General features: G+C 39.9%; 1 protein-coding gene across 1 annotated transcript in view; it reads right to left on the bottom strand.

Annotated features, from left to right (window-relative positions):
- Agbl1 (ATP/GTP binding protein like 1) overlaps positions 1-21,252 on the bottom strand; it is a 702,610-nt gene that overhangs the window by 606,435 nt on the left and 74,923 nt on the right. The window contains exons 7-12 of the mRNA XM_033761003.1: positions 11,557-11,722; positions 10,576-10,643; positions 6,012-6,128; positions 4,455-5,029; positions 2,786-2,869; positions 2,498-2,584 (exon numbers count right to left, since the gene is read on the bottom strand). Of these exons, the coding sequence (XP_033616894.1) occupies positions 2,498-2,584; positions 2,786-2,869; positions 4,455-5,029; positions 6,012-6,128; positions 10,576-10,643; positions 11,557-11,722 (1,097 nt within the window). The remainder of the gene's footprint in view (positions 1-2,497; positions 2,585-2,785; positions 2,870-4,454; positions 5,030-6,011; positions 6,129-10,575; positions 10,644-11,556; positions 11,723-21,252) is intronic.

The following is a 21,252-nucleotide window of genomic DNA, read 5'->3' as shown; positions in this document are numbered from 1 at the left end:
TACCTGGAAAGACTTCAGAGCAAATGAGAATCTATGAGTCTCAAGTTCTAGATTATATATAGATCCAAGCTGCAGGCTCTCCAGTGGATGACAAAGTACAGTAATTGTTCTCATTTCACCATATTGGACAAAGGCTTTGGAAATTTGGGGAGAGTGACCTTAGTATTAGAAGGCTCACTGTACAGTGGAAAGGTATCTTTTCATCAAATTTCCAGCTAGAAAATTGCAGGTCTGATATATCCCAAGGCAGTTCAATCACATCTGGTTTGAGTACGCCTCTACTGTTTGATTCTAAACATTATTGTTGAGCCTCAGTTTCCTCATATGTATAGTGGAATGTCTAAATTTGTGTTTGTGAAGATTAAGTAATGAGTGATATAAATCCCCCAACAAAGCAAAGAACATGAGTTACACTAGCAATGGAAGTGAGATACAACTTATGTGCAGTAAAGTGCACAAATCATAAATGTATATCTCAATTAATTCACTTGCACCTGGATGCACCTGTGTGACTACTATTCAGTAGAGAACAATTCCATTACCCTAAGAGGTTCTTGTCTGTCCCTTCTCAGTTGCTATGTAATTAATTTTCTGGCTCTAGCAACACACTTTTTAAGGCAGTTTTGACTTAAATATTATTATCAGATAATTTCATTTTCAAATATTATTGTCACATCTTCTTGGTATTCTCTTTGAATTGCTCTTCTAAAAAAAGGCAATGTTTTCACCCTAATCCATTTATACTCTTCACTCAAAAGCCCTGAAAAATGACCTTTTACTATCTATGTAGTCATTTATCATGAAAAGATAGGGCTTGGTATAAGACTAATGAAAGCAGAGCAGAGATGATTAATAGGAGTCCCAATCTTCACATTTGGGCTATAAGGACCACACTCTAACCATATGGCTTACTGTGCAATGAATAAAGCATAACTCACTGAGTACCACTTGTAAGAACAATTCTGGAAACTCTGTGACCCTCAAAGTATCCACTACTGCCACTGTACACTCTCTAAACGGTGATTGTAAAGGTGTTTTTTGGTGTTGTTGTCGTTGTTTTTTTACAGTAAGTAGCTTTGTTTTCTGTCATTTGATTCCTGTTACCCTGACCATACCTGGTTGGTTTGCTAATCAGGTTTTCACTTTCTGCTCAAATGAAGATGTAGAGAGAAAGACATTTGAACTGGCCACCAGTTTAGGCATATCCTGGACTGATACCTATCTGGGTAGGAGACTTTTAATCAAGTATTGTCTCCCAAATCCTTTGAACATGACTCTAAAGAGAAGGAATAATGAAAATAGGATCCATAGGAAGAAGTAGAAGATAAGCTAACAGAAAGAGAACAGGGATGAAGTGGAATTTTGATGATGCCTTTCCCTTCTTTTGCCCAAGTAGTTCAGTTTGTCTCTGTCTTATATGCTGGGCTCCCTTGAAAGGTTTCATGTGCAAAAAAAAAACAATCACCTCCCTCACCCCCAAAAAAATTCAAAAATGGCTCCTTAGGTGGATATTAAATAAGTCAGAAGTCATACCAAGTTCTGAGCTCTATTCATGGTAAATATGTAGACCTCATGTTGACTGAGTGCTTGCTTACCATGTGGCAGATACTAGTCTTAACAGCTTTCTGTGTAGTGCTTAACTCTCACAAAATACCTGTGAAGCAGGTACTATGATTGTCTTCATATTATGGGTAAGGAAATAAAGCCATACAGTTAGTTGAGCATCTTGCTCAGTCTTCTGGTTGCAAAGTGGTGGCCACTGTACCATTAACTGTTCTGGGAGTATTTATCAGAAGTTTACCCATAGCAGATGGGTTGTATATATTGCTTTTTGGTGTATGGGAAATATAGCTCTTTCCTTACCTAAGAAGTCCTCTTTTATTAATAAAAAAAATTGGTAGGATTTTCCAAAGATGCACAGCACTGAAAATTCCCTGGGATGAAAGATGGAAGCCCGGAGAATATTTTTACCTCAGTCCACAGCCATGGCATCAATAGACATGCGAGGTAAGATAGGGAACACTGTACTCTACCATGTCAACAGCACCAACCTAAAGAGCAGGGATTTGGCTCAGTGGTTCCACGGCTTGGCTCGCAAGTGCAAGGGCCCAAGTTCGATCCCTGGTACCAAAAGCAAAACAAACCAAAAACAAATAGCACCAACCTTGGCATCAGAGGAAGTATAAATGGCCTAGTATAAATGGCACTCACATCTAAATGTGGGAATACAAGACACATTTATACTTCTGGTGAACAGTTCACCTTGCTGTGACATCAGCCATTGTGTTCTCTTGTGGTATGTCAATAAACGCTTAACAACTGACTCGAGAGGAAAGCCTTCATTAGTAGCACTTGCCATTTTCATGGTGTATATACTCTCTTCACGGCCAATGTCAAGATACCAGTGTGAGTTTGCAGAAAGAAAAATAAGGAAGAGATTAACATAACCTGCTTTCTAGTGCTGCCAGGGCTACCCACTGTGGTTTTCCTTACTTACTCACGCACTTGGATGGCTTTGCGAAGATTTCCCGACTCAAACTTGGAGAAGAACCTCAGGCAATTGGAAGCACTGTCTTGCAAAGGCCTATAATAAAACAGAGAACACGTGAAGATGTCTTGCTATTCTTGCACACAGTTTGACATGTCTGAACAACAAGATTCCTTGTAGAAATATTTAACCTAAATAGTCATTATGCTATTTTTGGGTGTAGGAATGGATTAAGAAGTCAAAATGCCCCATTCTTGTACCATTAATAGAATTCCCCACACCTTCCACACCACCTACCAAGGCTCATCTAAACTAAAGACGACTCTGTTTATAACATCACTTGGCTGGATGAGCCTCCGGACATCTTCAAATATCTTGATCCTGAAAAAGAAAATTGGAAATGTTTAAAGTGTTGTTCCCACTTTTGAGTACTGTCCTCATACTCATCTTATGATATACTGAAAAGGGCCTTGGAAGTCATCAGCGAAATACCAAAAACTGAGAGAAGTTTAACAACGTCCCAATCTTGGGCTCAGGGGGTGTTAACAACATTGTCCTCCCTCCTCTTTTTGATTAAGAAACAAAACTACACTGTGCAATAGGAATAGAGAAACCAAAGATGTTATATTTCTAGTTAGAGGATTCCTGGCTTGGATGAGTTTTTTCAAGAGCATTTAAGGTACTATAACCATTTTAGTTGTATTAGTATCAGAGTCCTTTGCATTGAGGCAGTTTTGAGGGAGACATTAAGACTATTGATGATTAGGGGGTGAAGGGAGGGCAGGGTCAAGGGGAAAAAATGAGAATCAAGACCTGTCATGTAAAGGTACAGGATCCCAATAATGAATGTAACTGTACTGTGTGCCTAAAATGTACCAATAAACTCAATTAAAACAAACAAATAAAAAAAGACTACTTTGCATCCTGAAGGCTTGGGAGGCTCTAAGAAGCCTTTTTACTCTTGTGCCATTTATATTCCTCGTGCTATATCTACTTCAAAAGGCTCAGGCCAGTTTTCTGACTGAGGAACAACAATATCTGAGCGATTTAAATAAGAGAGAGGAAGGATTCTCAGGAGGTCTGGCAATTCCCTTCTTGAATTTCCAATCCAGTCCATGAGGGTGGGGTGGGAGGATGGTGACAGTGAAGTGGATACGAAGCCTGGACAGGGAGGAAGGATGTTCTGGGCCAGGATAAATCTGTGCTAGATCAACCCCCGAAGTACTATGTGTTTCTCAGGAATCTGAGCATGGTAGCTCATGCACAGGAGATGAGGAAAGAGATGTCAGCCACATGCCTATGTTGGAGCAGTTCTTGGGATTTACTATCTGGTAGTGAAAGAACAATTTGCTGATAATATGGAATAAGTGAATGAAACTTTATGGTCTCCATGCTTTGTTCTATTCATTTAGCATATGCATCCCATTTTATCCTTCAGAGAATATTTTTTCCTCACCTTTATTAGTTTTCCTTTTAATCTCACTAAGCTGAGTCAAAGACAAGGCTCTTTCCTTCCTGCATCCTGAAAATAACCTATCATTCAGTGTTTTTTGCCCTGGGGGATGTGTTTTATTTTTCTCTGCCCCTTCTTCCTGATGCAGTAAAACCATTCCATAAATCAAGCTAGGGTCTGTAAGACTGGGCCTGTAGAATGAAAATAAACCACCTCCTCTCAGTTATCAAAAATTCAGATACAAATTTGGCACAAACAAGAGATTTCTAAATAGTTCCCACTTTTTCTGAAAATTTTCCTTTGAAAAAAGATGCCAGTATTTGTAAAAACTGCACGATCTTTCCCTGTTTGTGATTGGCAATGGATATGAGGAAAGGGATTATATCAGAGTCATTCAAGGAACTCTTTGTTGGAAAACAAATGCCTACCACCATCCCACACTTGATTCTGAAATGTCTCTGGAGAGAGGAAAGTTTGTAGTTTTGGTAGCTCTGAAATCAGTAGCACTGTCACCTTTGAACTCCACGTCTGCGTTCCAACATGGACTGGGAAAAGGGAGGTGGACAGTGTCCCCAGAGGTCAGGAAATGCTATCATCTTGAAATCCAAGATAGACCTGGTTCTTCTGGCTTTGGCCATATATAGATAGGGGTCATGGAAGAGAATATGCTTGGGATGTGTGTGCAGAAGCTTATCTATTAATATTTCAACAGTTTCTTTGGGCCTCGTGGAATTAGAAAAGGAGGCATTCATCACTGGGCAAGAAATGGCTTCCATGTCCTCTTCCAGAAAATCCTGAATATCAGAGATATCATTTTCAAGAGAGATTATCCCAAGACCACTGGGGTGCACATTTTGGTATGTGTTCATGACAGGTCTCTTTTTGGAGGACAGATGTGCAGTGGAGCTCCCCGTCTTCACCATGCTCAGAAGAGAAGTCTGGACTGTATCTTCTCTTTCTTTCCTCTGGGAGCTTTGGTCCTTATTCAAGTAATGCTGCTTTGGGGAGGCAGTGGTTGGAATGTGGTGGTGATTGGCAGATTCAATGCCTAGCAAGTTCATATCATTTCCAAGTTTGAACTCCAATTCCTTTGGGTTTAAAATGGAAAAGAATATGTCAGTGTTTCCTTCCAGGTAAAGAATACAATTCGATCCTTGTCCTTACCCTCTGGAAACAGAGCTAAGCATAAATCCTATGATCAAGGCAGTTTTCTGCATGATTAGCCAAGAAAAGATTAACTAACCATCAAGAGTCAAATTCACAGCAAAATCACACAAGCTTGCTTGTGGAAGGGGATTTGGGTGGGTCTAGTACAACTCTGTACAGTCCATGCAAGCTTTCTGAACCACTATCTCACTAAGTTACCGTTTGGTTCAATCTACATTTACAAGAGCCTCTTTGAAACCCTTACTCTTCTTTATGATAATTCTAATTATTTTAAGTCCTCCTTATAATGAAATAATATTTCCTTCATAGAAACTTTTACTATACTTGTCAACTCCTTTCTACACAACTCCTTAGCTACCCTCTGATGTGACTAAACTCATTTCTTATCAAGGGCCATAAGAAAATAATGGAGATCAAAAAGAAAGTCTAAAATCTAGTTAGTAGCAACAGCAGTAAGCAACAAGTAGACACTAGAATACCATTGTGGTTCTAAGGTTCCCAGGTTGTTTCCATTAATAAAGCCTGAAATGAGGAGAACCAACTTTAGAAATTCACATCTGATGACTTTCCCACTTGGGTGAGAGAACAAATGAATCACCAAAATTTTCACTAGCTTTTCAATTCATGGAGCAGGGGACATTGCCTAATAGCCCATAGGCAGTAACGTGCACCCACCTTCTAACTGCACCCTACATGTCAGACTGTAGGACCCCTAAATGCATCCCAGACTGGCCACTTTTCTCACGTTTTTGCTTGGCTTTCTGTTTTTCCTTCAGAAGGATCCCAGAAGCATGCTACTAACAATAAAATGCTTCCCATCTGGACACCTCTGTTTGACCTCCCAGGTTCTGCAAAGAACCCACCGTGCACCACCAAGGAGCAGAACCACAGCCCACGTCGCACCTCAAAGCCATAGGAGAGCTCAAGACACATGGCCTCATACTGCTTCAGTTCCTCTTCAGGTCGGTCAAGACCAGGTCTGAAGTTCAGCTTTTCCACGTCAGTTTCCAAGTCCTTGTCCTACAATGAAATATTCAAAGAACATCTGACAATCACAAAATCTCCACTGGAAGGCATCAAGACACTACTCGTATGTGCTTCTTAATTACATGTGTTTCCTTGCCTTCAGATTATAATGCTAGCCTGACCACTGGAGGATTTATTGCACTAGATTGTGTTTTTTAAATACAAAAAAAGAAGATATATGACTTTTGTCAGCCTTTAGGTCACTATCTATCAGCTCTCATAAGAAATTAAGTAATAATTTATATAAAATGAGATAAGCCATGAACAGTAAAGTGTGATCAAAGAAATGCTTTATCTTATCCACTGCTATCATTAACTTCATTGTAATTATCATCCCTCTTCACCTATCTGCCTTTGCTGTTTAGTTCCTTCATGCTTTTCAGAAACATTTAATGAGCAACTACTATGAATAAGTATTCTCCTAGATACTGAGGAATCAGTGATAACAGAACAAGCAAAGATGCATGCTCCTATGGAATGTGCCTTCTTGTGAGAGAAGGAAGAGAGTTAATGATACACAAATGAATAAGGCCATTTCCAACAGTGATTGCACTGGAAGCAGGGTGTGTGATTGTGACTGAGAGTGAGGTATGGGACGGGGTAACCTAACAAGTCCTCACGCAGTGAGACTACTGGTATAACAAGGCCTAAATGACAAAAAGAGCCAACTCTAAAAGAACAGGATCGGTAGCAGAAGAAGCAGTTTAAATTTGCTTACAAAAAGACAGTAACTGAAACATAGAACCCAAGTGGAAGAACACAGATGAGATTTGAGGAGAAGAAGCAGAGAAATTATAACAATTCTTACAGGTCTTAGGGAATAGTGTGTATTCTCCTGCTACACTTTTATCTCTTTGTACATTTAAAAATTTACCAAGTATCACCAGTCTTTTCTCAATACAGTTGAATAATCCAAGTCATTTTATTTTTTTCTTCTACATCATCATTGTGTAATAATTCAAGGATCCTGGTGGCTCTCCTCTAAACACATGTATGTTTTTTAAGACTTGTAGAGTCTTACAGAGAATCAGAGTAGAGTCTCCATCTTTCCATGCTCTAGATAAAGTTCCCTTGCTAAAATAGGTGAGAAAATCTACTTTATGTTTTAGAAACATATTTGATTAGATAAAGAAAAACCTGGTAGTCCTGAAGACCTAAATCAAATAAATGTGGAAAATAAATGCTTCTATTTCTGATCAAGGGGAAAAAAAGAAAACATAATATTCTACCCATCTTGCATAATAGTCCTGCAAATTTCAAATTAAAAAAAAAATAAATCCCATAGGTTTGCTTTAATGTTATTTTCAGATTCAATGCACTCCAGGCCCAAACTCCATAGCTACCACTCTTGTCCTTTCCAGCTGCATCTACCAGTTTCTGCTTCCCTCCAGTCATGGCCCAAGGTGATCTCAATTGAAATGCAGTATGGTTAGCCCCCAGAAGAGTGCTCCCACCAAAGAGTATTCAACTGGTATGTCTAGGGTAAAGGAGCAACCCATGAGGTGCAGCCTACTTAATTCCACATGTGGCTAAGTGACTCATTTAGCAGGAGTTAGCAACTATGCCTCTACGCTTGTTTTTGTAAAGAAAGTTTTATTGTAATACTATCAGACCCAGTCATTTGTCTGGTGCTTCTCTTCGAGATTCTCAATGGCTTCTTTCTTGGTACAAGGCAAAGTAGATTACTTGTGACAGAGACTTGTTTTCAGTCTTCAAAGGTCTGGAGCTTAGTTTCAGAATCTCTAGACACTCAGCTGACTTCTCACCTCTTGGTGTATATCTTTCAGTACACTTATACTTGTCTATAGATGGACCTGCTTCTGTGTCCTTAGAGCAAACCAGACATTCAGGATCTTGATATCCACCTCCAATCCAAAGAATGCTTTCTGGTCCTTTCTTCTTAGTTTAGACCTCTTGGTTATTGTCTTTTATCTCCCTCATATCTGAGTTCAAGTCTGAAGGTGCTAATTTGAAACTTTAGTAGGGACAGCCCCTCGATTTACTAGACTGTGAACTCTTGGATGATAAAAACTATGTTTGTTTTTGTATCATATTTCCCAAAAACTTAAGAGTGTTGCACATGAATCATACACAAGAAAGTACCTGATAGAATAAATGTTAAAAGAAGCAAAGAGGGGGGAAAGGAAATGTGAAAGGAAGACAGAGCTTACATTCACTGTGTATACTCCTCCTCAGTTTACCCAAATCTACTATTTGGGTACATAAAGAAAAAACGTAGCCAACATTTTGTCTCTATTTGTTGTGAATTTGTCTTTTCTTTTGTTGACCTTGACAGTTTTCAATCAAACCACTGCAATCAGCATTCCATTCTCAAGACTCTTTTGCAGATAAACATTCCTTTTAATCATTCTTGCTGAGAGGTTGCTCCCAATTATTAGTTGAGATTTTCAAATGAAAATGCCAGAGGTTAAAGGCCTGGGTTGGTTCTGTGAATATAATGTATAATACACACACACACACACACACACACACACACACACACACACACACACACACATGCCTGACAAGAAGGTCCACAGCCCGGGAAGCAAAAGCTCTGGGGTTCACCAAAGGTAAAGCAAGGTGCTGCAGTACCCATCCCCCTGCTCTTGCCATGCCCAAGAGTGAAGCCCTGGTTCTGATTCTCCCTCAGTTTCTCTACAAATCATGCTCTCACACTGACTTCTCATTATCTGCCTGGCTTGAAGGCTTTTGAAGAGTTCCCAGGCCCTTACCAATTTTTCTTGTGCTTCTTTTCCAGCTGTATTTGTATATTTTCTTAGGTTACACCACACCCTACCCCACCATCCTCTGCCCCACCATTCTCCACGGAGCGAGCACCAAGGAGTATTTCAGAGAGCCCTCCCTCCCACGCTGTGTGAACTCAGGCCCTGCCATACGCCTTGTCCCTCGCATCAGATACAAGAGGCAACTGACACTACAGCAGACATTCAGTTATCAAAGAGCAAGCAAAAGGGAGGGGAAATGGCAGTGATGAATGGCTGCAGCAGCCCAGTGTTATTCAAATAATTTGGCACGTACTCCATAGGCCTGTGTCGCTTAGCCACTGCAAAGAACCAATTTGCTACTGATGACTTCAGAAATGATTCTATTTATCAACAAAACCCTGTGCGCTCCAGACTGTCAATAGTAGTCTGATCCCAGAGATATGGCTAAGAGATAGTCTTTAAATGTCTGCCACCACCAGCAGCAAGGTCAGTGATTATCACAATAGAAAATTCAAAAGTCTCTCTCTCTAGGGAGAGAGGGGAGGCAGGAAGAATTGGGAAAGGAGGGAGAGATGAAAGGAGAGGAAGGAAAGAGGGAGGGCAGAAGGGAAGGGAAGATAGTTTTTAGACTTGCTTTTTATCCACTGCAAAGTAATAAAAGTAAGATTCTCTTTTTAGTTTTATCTAACAGATGACAAAATCAGAGAACTATAATTTGAAGGCATTTGCCCAAATCCAGGCATATCAACAAAAATTAAGACAAAATCATAACTGATAGACAAATTATCATTATTCAAAAGCAGTGGTTCTCAACTAGAGATGAATTTGGTAATTCCTGCAGATGTTTTTAGTTCATGTATTAAGGACAAAGGGGAGAATGCTACTATTATCTAGTGGATAGAGGTCAGGGGTGCTACTAAACATCCTACAGTGTATAAAACAGCCCCAGCAAACTAGAAATATCTAGTCAAAATGCCAATAGGGTTGAAAAGATTCAGCCTCCCCGTGTTGAAAAGCAGTGAGCAAACTACATCCTACTGCCTGTTTTACTGGGACACAGCCATACACAATCATTCATGCACTGTCAGAGGCCACTTTTATGCTGCAACGGCAATTTGAATAGTCATGACAAAGACTTCATGGGGTAGAAAACCTACAATAATTGTTAGCTGACCTTTTATAGAAAACTTCCTGACCTCTGTTCTACAATACAAACTATTATGGGATAGGGACCGAGAGCATCCCTTCTTTATTAGCCAGGCAGTACACTTTGCAACTCAGGAGAACAGTTCATGCAGATATAAATGAGATTGGATGATCACATCCCTGTGTAGAAGGGGCAGGTAAGAAGAGTGACTTATGAAGATAGGTGAGCTCTAGTAGAAAACCTTTTCATGGGTTCACATACATTTATTAAGTATAACAACCTTCAGCATTAAGTGTCTACATAAAGCTCATCCTGATGGAATATTAGAGTCTTAATAATCGACAGCTCTGACTTTACAGAGAGACAATGTACTAAATCTTTCAAGATGAAAATGTCAAGTGGGAAATCAATGGCGGTAGTTGCATTTTTTGAGCATTTCTGGAATGACAGTGTTAAAGTAAATGCTTAAAATTTTACCCTGGGCTTTGACAAACACTGGAAGTACTATCCTCCTTGGCATGGTACGAATATGGAGATCATTGCAAGCAAGAGTTGGTGTACCTACTTGCTCTTTCACATCTTCCAAATCTGAGTCTTTGTCCATTTCTTCATCACCATCCTCTTCAAAATCCTCTGGATGAGAAGAAAGGAGAGTAAATGAATGAGACTTTTATTTGTCTGTGATTTACACAAAAGGGGTGGATATTTCTTCTTCTCACAAATAAGGAACATATTAAGTGCACGGTATTCCTGAACAAACACACTCGGATGCCTCCTACTATGTGTAAGTGCTGTGCACACAGATACTGGGTGCCCCGGATTGTGACGTCTCATGAACTCTCACAATGAATGCAAATGCTGCTCTGGTTTTCCACCAACAGAATTTGGAGGAATTTATGCAACTAACATTGTATAAAGTTTAGAGATCATATGCAAGCAACTTTTTTCTAACTTAGATACTACCTTGACTGAGTCCCCCAAAAAATGTATTGGGGAAAAAAGTCATCTGTGTCTTTAAAAAGCATCTGGTACTATTATGGGGAAATTGTGCCCATGGAAAATCTGTTTCATGGTAGAAAGACAGGCCTGACGAGCACTGGAATCTCTTGACCTTAAGATTTTCCTGGAGGTTAAATAGTCAGACACTTTCAAATATCCCAATATGAGAAACATGGGGTTGTAAACAGCAAAATTTTTATTTCAGCTTTATCCTTAGGGCAAATTAATTCCACCACTAGTCAGCATGGTAGAGATGCTCACTCACAGAATTGTGAATAGATTTTTTTTTAATTGGCTGAGATGACTGTACAGGCATTCGATAGCTACCAGGCAAAATGGCAACAGTTAATAATTAAGGACAAAATAAGTGATCTTGCTGTTTCTTCACCCTGTTTATAGAAAACTGCTTTTTCATATGTGTCTCTAATTAGATTATTAGACAATCATGGTTGACCTTGTAAAACAACTGATTCTACTTTTATGTGCAATCCTCTGCCCTATTTTTAAAATGTGACACTCAAAGATCATGGCTGTCTTCTTATTTTACCTTCGGTTGGGCCACAGGTGGGTACAGAGGGGATGCTCCCAGGGACCGGGAAGGCATAGGCACTGCAGGTTGTGATCAAGGGAAGGGGACTCTTGGGGTAGCACTGCCTCAGGATCTGAAGCACGGCTGAGATGACAGGCTCCATGCTCTCATTGTCCAGGCAGTTCTGAGCAAAGGGAAAATGTTATCAGACACTGACATCTGTGCACAGACCGTTGGCTATAAATTATTTCAGATAATGAATTGCACACAACCTAAATGGACAGTAAACAGCATTAATGCGGAATGTCTACTTTGAATGTAGTCTAATGTAGCATTTGCATTTTTATTTCTTTTTCATTGCTCATATGGCATTGAAATGAAATTTAGTCTGAACTTAGAGTTAAAATTATTTCAAGAGATGCTGCACCTAAGGAAAGACACTGCCCTGGACAGCTGGGGAAACGGAAGGTAGACACCTTTCTGCACCCGTCCTTATGTCACTGTGAATGACTGCCTAAGTTGGAATGAGTAGCTGAATTGATGGAAGTCTTGCTTTTCTCTTTCAGCTGTATTTGAAGAGAAAAAAATAAAGGAAAAAGATAAAACACAGAATCAGAAGAGAAGACTGGGTGAATCCCATGTACCTAAATTAAATAGCATGCCTTGTCTCAAAAGCCCACAGTGTTGATCCTTCTCGATATCTGCCCAAAGCAAAGAAAAAAAAATGGGTCTGCAGATGTAACATTTTGATACTGATGGAACATGACAAGATCATCTTTTCAAAAACTGTGAAAAATGTAAGAGCAAGTTTACTAAATTGAGAGAAAGAGTTGAATATAGTTCAGTATCTCTTTGGCAAAAACACTACCATCTTCTCCAGTTTCTTAGTAAATGTTTCAGGTACTGAGTTGGTAGAGAAGTCCAACTAGTATGAGCCTCCAGTTTGATACTGCTAAAGGGTGAATGAAGCAAGCTCAGTGGTCAATAAAGTCACAGTAGCAGAGACAGCAGAGGCTCAGTACCCACCACAAGGCATGCGAAGGTCTATGATGCCACCACACTAGGGTACCTTCAGGCCACATCACATGTAGCTCCACATGAGCAAACAGGAAAAAAAATTTTCATGAAAACTTAACCATAAATCAAAGCTACCTAAATGACTCCAAAATATATATAAGCCAACTTTCAAAACAGAATTGCCTTAGTACAAGCACCATCCTCCTTTCAGTGTACTCAGTGGTACCCATCAGGCATCTCAGAGCACACTGCAGGACACACTTCCAGGAAAAAATGAATTAGTTGAGGCTGTTTCATACCTTGACCTGGCCAAAGAGCCTCTGTTTAGTAAAGAGTTATTAATATTGGGGAAGAAGAAAACAGAATGTGAAAGAGGAAGAGAGAATTTAAAGTAGAAGGCTCATCAGAGATAATGTTCTGAGCTTCAATCTTGGGAGAGAAAAAGCTAAGGCCAAACTAAGAAACTTGGCCAAAATGTCACCATTTTGGAACCTGGGTCCATCTGTAACTGTCAGTGGTGATGACAAATATGGTCCTGTTTTTATCATCTTCATGATGGCTCAGGTGAAAAGTAAATGGAAGGATCCAGGCTAGACCATACCATGAGCTGGATCTGGGGCATTAAGGATAGTGTTATATCTGGTGTCTGCTACTCTGTGGGAGGAAAAACTTTCTAATTCAATGATGATCCAAGATACCATGTTTTGGATTTTAAATATTCCCCAGAGGCCATATATTGAAGGTTTGTTTATCAGCTCATGTCCCTGCTAGGAGGTGGAACCTTTCCAAGGTGCAACCTAGTGGAAGAGAGTTAGATTATTAGGGGAGTGACCTTGAATGGGATGCTGGGACCTTGGGTACTTTCCTTCTCTCCTTTTTGCCTCCCAACCATCACGAGGTGAACAATCTCCTCTGCAATATTCTGCCACCATGATGCTCTACCTTCCACAGGTCCAAAAGCAACAGGGTCAAGCGAACATGGATTAAGACCTCTGAAACCAAAATAAAACTCTGGGCAAAAATCAAACTTTTCTCCTTATAAGGTGATTTTCTCTGGTATTCTGTCACAGAAATAGAAAGCTGAATAAAACACAAGGTATGCTGGTTAATCTTGATTGTCAATCTGACTGGATTAAGAGCCTCTGGAGAGGTGATGGAATTATGTTCATTTTACCTGTATGCAGCTGACCAATGGATGGAAACCTCTGGAACCGTGACCTAAAAACAAACCTTTACTCTTTCAAATTGTGGGTGACAGCTAGATTGTCCTGATGACAGTAAGCCTAACCAAATACAAAGTAGTAGAAATTCTTAGGTATACTTGTCACCATTCCCTCAATACTAATGTATAGGGTCTGTGCAGGACCAGAGTAAGTAAATGAGGTCCCTAGAATGCAAAATTTCATGGAGCATCTGCTTTTAATCTCCTATAACTGCAGGGTTGATACTGTTTTATCATAACATGACAAGTCTCCAAGAAATAGGATCCCTGTGGACAAATGTCTCAGAACTGGGGGCAAAGGTAAGACTTTTAGGTTCATTTTTTCCCATTACTTCCAATCATATATCCATTACTTGGAAAAGATGATAAAATATGAAAGTTCTTTAAACATTCAGTGTTTTGTCCCAATGACTATCTCTGAATTAGCTATGGGATAATAAATACCCAATTTCTATGATGCATAGGCAGGGCCTAGTAACAGACAATAACTCAGAACCTGGTAAGTGGTAGCTGGTGGGATATCAGAGGCATCATTAGGTTCATAAAATATCTTAAGAATGTGCAAGTAAATCCACTGCTACTCAGGGCAGAGTCCTAGTAATGATCCTCACAATGACAAAGGGAGGCATTGTAGTGGAAAGGGATTCCAACTTAGAGTCAGAAGTCCTGGATTTCAAGTTCTTTTTCTAGCTAGCTGATACTATTGACATCTCCAGCCTGAACAATTACAAATAATCTAACTCTTCCTCTTACCCTCTTAATACTTTCTCTTCATGCCCTCTGATCATCTCCTCTAGAAGACAGGTTCTTTAAAAACATAAATCAGTCTAATAGGAAAGAGTTTCAATTTGGCAATATGAGAATAATTCTGGAGATGGTAAGTGGTAATGATGGTTGTAAAATAATATACTTAACTATTTACCTGTACAATTAAACATATTTAAGAGGTAATTTTTATGTCATATGTATCTTTTTTTATTTATTTATTTTATTGAGTTTATTGGTACATTTTAGGGATACAGTACAGTTACATTCATTGTTGGGATCATGTACCTCTACATGGCAAGTCTTGATTCTCATTTTTTCCCCTTACCTCTGCCCTCCCTTCAGCCCCTCCTCCCCTCCCCATCTACAAACACTTTATTTTCGTCTTTTCATTCTCTCACATTTTTTTCTTTTCCCTTTTTGTTCTTCCCCGACCCATCACACCTTCCCTTTAGCTCCTTTCTTCCCATTTCTCAATGTCAGTAATCTTATTAGAATCTTATGCATTGTTGCAGATTATTCACACCAGGGAAACTATTTGGTATTTACACATGTGTGACTTATTTATTTCACTTAGGAGTATATCTTCAACATGTATCCATTTTGCTATGAATGAATCTATTTTCTCGTTCTTTATGGCTGAGTAATATTCCATTTTATAGAAAAACCACAACTTCTTTATCCAGTTTCCAACGGATGGGCAAATAGGCTATTTCCAAGATTTAGCTATTACAAACTGTGCCGCTATAAACATGGGTGCACATACTTCTCTGTGATATGATTCTTTTAGTTCTCTTGGAAAGATACCCAGCAGAGGGATGGCTGGGTCAAATGGAACCTCCGGTCCAAGCTCTTTGAGGTATCTCCATATTGATTTCCATAGTGGTTGCACCAGTCTCCACTCCCACCAACAATGGAGAAGGGTTCCTTTCTCCCCACAATCCCGCCAACATTTGTTATTGTGTGATTTCTTGATAGCAGCCATTCTTTGTGGGGTGAGGTAGAATCTCAGTGTTGTTTTCATCTGCATCTCTTGAATGACCAGTGATGTGGAACATTTTTTCGAATATCTTCTTGCTGCTTTTACTTCTTTGTCTGAGAAATGTCTGTTCATTTCGGATGCCCATTTTTGAATCGGGTCTTTATATTTGGGGGGACTGATTGTTTTGAGTTCTTTATATATCCTTGATAATAGTCCTTTGTCTGAGGTACAGCTGGTAAAAATTTTTTCCCACATTGTAGATTGTCTCTTAGTTCTGCTAATGGTTTCTTTTGAAGTACAGAAGCTTTTTAGTAAGATGAGATCCCAGTTGTTGATTCTTTCTGCTAGTTCCCGTGCTACTGAGGATTTGTTCATAAAGTCTTTTCCTATACCAATGTCTTCCAGAGTTCTGCCTAACTTACTTTCCAGCAAGTTTAATGTTTCTGTTTTAATATTTAGATCTTTAATCCATTTGGATTTTAATTTAGTGCATGGCGAAAGATAAGGGTCTAATTTTAATCTGTGGCAGGTTGATATCCAGTTTTTCCAACACCATTTATTAAAGAGGCTATCTTTCCTCCACTGAGGATGGTGAGCTCCTTTGTCGAAGATGAGGTAGCTGAGTACATCTGCATTTGTTTTTGTGTCTTCCAGTCTGTTCCATTGATCCTCAGGCCTATTTCTTTGCCAGTACCATGCTGATTTTATCACAGTGGCTTTGTAGTATAGTTTCAAATTGGGAATTGTTACACCTGGTGCCATGTGACTGTTGCCTATAATGGCTTTTGCTATTCTAGGTCTCTTGTGGTTCCAAATGAATTTTTGGATTCTTTTTTCTAGTTCTGTGAAATATAGTGTTGGAATTTCAATTGGCATTGCATTGAATGTATATAGCAGTTTCGGTAGTATGGCCATTTTCACTATGTTGATTCTTCCTACCCAGGAGCAGGGGATATCTTTCCATTTTTTTATATCCTCTTCGATTTCTTTTTTCAGAGTGCTGTAGTTTTCAGTGTAGAGATCTTTTGTTTCTTTTGTTAGATTGATTCCTAGATACTTCATTTTTTTGGATGCTATTGTAAAAGGAATTTTTTCCCTTATTTCTCTTTCCGTCTGTCTGTTATTTGTGTATAGAAAGGCTATTGATTTTTGGGTATTCACCTTGTATCCAGATACTCTACTGAATCTGTCAATTAAGTCTAGAAGTTTTTTGGTGGAGTTTTTTGGATCTTCAATGTAGAGTATCATATCATCAGCAAATAATGATAGTTTAACTTCTTCCTTTCCTATCTTTATTGCTTTAATTTCTTTCTCTTGTCTAATTGCTGTGGCTAATGTTTCCAGAACTATATTGAAGAGAAGTGGTGATAGTGGGCATCCTTGTCTTGCTCCTGATTGTCATATGTATCTTAATGCAATTTAAAATTTTCTCAATTAAAAAATACAAGACATATGTCATACCAGGACGCTCTTCTGTTTCAAATTTAGTAGAAATAAAATCCACAATTATTTTCTTTTTCCCCCATTTAGTTTATTGGTATATTCAAAGCAAACAATACAGTTACATTTGTCATTGAGGTCTTGTACCTTTACATGATGTATCTTGATTCTTATTTTTCCCCATTCCCCTGCCCTCCCTTCACCCCCTTCACCCTTTCCTATTCACAAAGACTTCATTTCCATTTTTTCCAGTTTTTCACCTTTTCTTTTCCCTTATTTCCTTTCTCCTCCCCTTACCACTTCCCCCTTTAGCCATTTTCTTTCTATTTCACACTGTCAATTACTTTCGAGGCCTAGAAAACTCATGGTAATCCGGCCTTCCTTTTCTCTCCCTCTTCACCGTTTTTGTGCCTGCATAGAAATGTGATGGAAATAAAACTTGATTCCTAATCATGACTCGGGAAGCTCTTCACGGCCTCTGCCCACCTCTGCCCCCAATTTCATTTCACGTCCTCCCCCTTTACCCATCAAGCTTCTGCCACACCAAGTTCTTTGTTTCTTGAGCTTGCTCCATTCTGATCGCCCCACACCTGAATGCCTTTGCATTTGTTTATTTCTCTCTTCCTAAAGCCCTCCTTATCTACAGCCCTTCACAGTATCATTTTGATCATTCAGGTCTCACGCCAGAAGAATCACACTCTGACCCCAGCCTGGGGCAGACCTTCTCCCACTTCTCCTTTCAGGAGTCTTTGAACATAGGTGGGTAATTATAAGGCCCAGGGCAGAAATGGTATAACTGCAATTTAGAAATGTTCCTGGTTTGGGACCTTCTGATTCACTTTCACTCATTCTGCTTCAACTTCCATACTATCTTAGTTGTTCCAGTAGTCCTACACTGCCTCCCTCTCCACCTATGCCAAAGGACCACTTCCTTCTGCTCTCCTGAACAGTGTACACTCCAAAAGGCATTCTCCTGGCCTCACTGAAACAGGACTTTCTTGTGGATGCCTCTTCATTCATCCACGACTAAGCAGGACTCTCCTTCCTCTAGGCACAGTTTTGCCAGTTCTACACTTACAACCCGTTCAGTGTCATTATCCTAATATGTTTTTCCCTATAAAACACTAAACTTCCTGAAGAGGACAGGTGCTTCCTCTATCACTTTCATCTCTGAACCATCTATATAACCTTAGCCCCAACACCTTAACAAAGCAAGCCTCAGAAAACATTTACTGAGTAAATAAATGATCTCAGTCTGACCTGACCTCCAGGGTAACTAGCTGAATTCTAAGCTGGTAATTCTAAGTTCTAAGTTGGTAACATTCCAGCTGTGGAGACTACTCCTCATGGGCAAAGAGGATCCGGATGAAATGAAATTGAGGCTTGACCTGCAGCACCTCTCTCTGGGAAATGGTCGCTATTTTGACTTTTAAAAGATTATGTGACTTCTTACACTACTGGCTCTGAAGGTGAGGTACCCCCACCAGTAGCATTAGTGTTACCTAAGTTCTTATGAGAAATGCAGGCTCCTGTGCTCTCCCTGACTGACCAAGTGGGTAACAATCTCTTTTAACTTCTTAATGATTCTGATGCACACTCAAGTTTGAAAACCATCAATTTAGCAACTTTTTAGGTCTCTTGAGCTGTTGTAGCTCTAAAAAGTGGTCCCTTTACCTGGCTGTTTCATATATGATTATTCCTTCTGTGATCACCTATTTCTGCAAATGCATAACTACCTCATACAATTTCCGGGAATTCCTGTAGGGTTTCTTTTTGCTTTTAACTTTACACTCAAGTTATCATCTTTTCTCCTTCTTCACACAAACTGCCAACAAAATTTCATCACAGCACACAGCATCCTCACTGTGCTATGAACAATCGTAGCCTTTGGATGTTCAGGGGGAGTTTAGAGGATCTCTGCAAGAATTATGAGGCAGGGAGCAAAGAGTTGGGCTCATCGACAGAGAGGTGCTGTGCACAGTGGCCTCAAGAGAAAGACAAGGAACAACAGGATGAGCAACAGCTGTAGGAAGGACAGGATTTTCTCAATTTCATTCCCAGTAGGCTTGTAATTACATCATAAGCATTTACAAAAGTAGCATAGGATGGTGGTTTCAAAGTGTGATTTCCAGCCCAACAGCAGCAACATCACTAAGGAACTTGTTAGACCTACAAGTTCTCATGTGCCCCCCCAGAACTTGAGGCACAAACTCTGAGGACGGAGCCCAGTAAGATTGTTTGCAGGAGCCCTGCAGATGACGCTGACATGTGCTCAACTTGAAAAATTCCTAGTGCAGTCAGCTAAAGCACAGACTCTCCTGTGAGACCACCAGATTCGAAGCCTGGCTCTGTAAAATTAGACAAATTACTAAATATCTTTGTGTCTTGGTTTCTTCATCTACAAAATGAGGATAATAATACAGCCTACCTCAAAAGCTGTTTTAGAACATCAGAATTGAATAGCCATAAATCCCTAAGTTAGCCTTGGGCCATGTAAGAGTTTAATATAAAGCAATATCTTGTCCTCTTCCTCCTCTCCTTCCTCCTCCTTTTCTTCTACGGCTACTGTTTCGCTATTTTTGTCATCACTATCACAGTCATAATCACTAGCAGCAGCAGTATTTGCAAAGAGACTGAGACAACATCAAGGTTCCCAGTTAGCCAATCAGCGTTTCCCACGCCTTCCCTAGGAAAAGAGGGAGGAGGGATGATGGGCAGCTCAAACTCCAGCACAACTTCTAGGGTTTCTGTCTCATAGCAGTCTGTCCAGGTAAGCAGGTTACTCAGCAATGGCTGTGATTCTGCCAGGAGACAGTAATGGACCATTTGGTTTCTGAGCCAAAGCAGCATATCTTGCACCTGAAAGGAACATTTTCCCCAAAAAAATGGAGAATAGCAAATATCAGACTCTGCACATAAACTTGGTAACATCTCCTCTGGGAGAACACGTTACTTAAAAAACTAAAAGCAAAAGGGGAGTAGTGAAGTGAGGGAGTCAACCCTTGACGTTGTTGCCCACACTTTCTGCACACTCCTCCATGTGGCAGCCTTGGTTTATTATGGCCAATTTACTCAGCCGACACTCCTGGGCTTGTGTTTCATATAATACCGATAGCGTATATAACACAAGCGGCACAAACCTTACTATAAAAGGCAGATTCTGCCTCCAATTACATCCAGCTTCCATTCCCAACAGTAATTGGAGCTCGGGAGCTTCTCATAAATTTTCTTAATTTAACATTTTGAGGTCTTCACTGACCTGCAGAGGAATTGCTTCTGAACCTGAATATAGGCTTGCAGCCTCTCAAATGCCTGGGCTTCATTTAGTATTTTCTTCATTATATGTGTATCATGGATATGCCCCTCTGGGATCACCAACTTCTTCTTTTACTGTCCCTTTAATTGTCTTTTATCAACAGAACAAAGAAACAGCCAATAATGCAGGGGGCAGAGGCACTGGGTAAAGCACACAGGCCAAACAAGGCTGCTCAATACTAGCAATACAAGGGAGTATTTCACAAGGACTGAGAGAAAGTAGAGCCGTGCAAGGCCACATGCTTATAAAGCATGGGGAAGCTTGGAAAAATTCAAAGCATTGCTTCATTCAGAAATACAGAATATAAAATGCAGCTATTTCATGACTGAGAAGCTCTGAAAGCTGCAATGACGGAGAGAAGCCCAGAAGTGATAGCAGACAGAAAATTAGATATTGGTTTGCAGCACAGTATTATGCTGTTGTTTGGGGGGAGTCATTTTTTTAAATGAAAAAAAAAATGTCCTCAGACACCATGGTTGGAAAACAGCACTCTGGTTGGCTGCTTCATTACCTGCGGATGTACTCAGACAGAGAAAAGCTGGAAAGTGTCCAGAAAGGAGCAGTGTGCACAGAGATTGGCAAACAAGAAGACAAGAGGAAACATAACACAGGTGAACATGACCAGATGATGATACTGCAAAACTCCTGTCAACTGAGAGCATATATATAGCCTTCAATGATGCTGCCAAATTAGCACCACGAAAGTGTAATTAAGGAATTCATGATGTGAGTTGAAATCCTGGTAGCCCTGGACTATGTGTATTTCACTGGGGCACAGATTAGTAGCAGCCCTTGCAGGTCCTACTTTGTCTGGGATGCTCTTCTCCTTAAACTTGGCATGACCAGCTCCTCCAGCAATCCAGGTTCCAATCAGAAGTCACCTGCTCAGAGAGGATTTGACCTCTCTAAGAAACTGAATCCAGGTACCCTAACTCTAGTATCCATACTTTTTTTTTTTTTTTTTTTTTTTTT

Source organism: Fukomys damarensis, unplaced genomic scaffold, assembly GCF_012274545.1.
Source record: "Fukomys damarensis isolate Sample0158 unplaced genomic scaffold, DMR_v1.0_HiC HiC_scaffold_7, whole genome shotgun sequence".
NCBI classification, from domain to species: Eukaryota; Metazoa; Chordata; class Mammalia; order Rodentia; family Bathyergidae; genus Fukomys; species Fukomys damarensis.
This window is presented reverse-complemented; position numbering and strand designations above follow the sequence as displayed.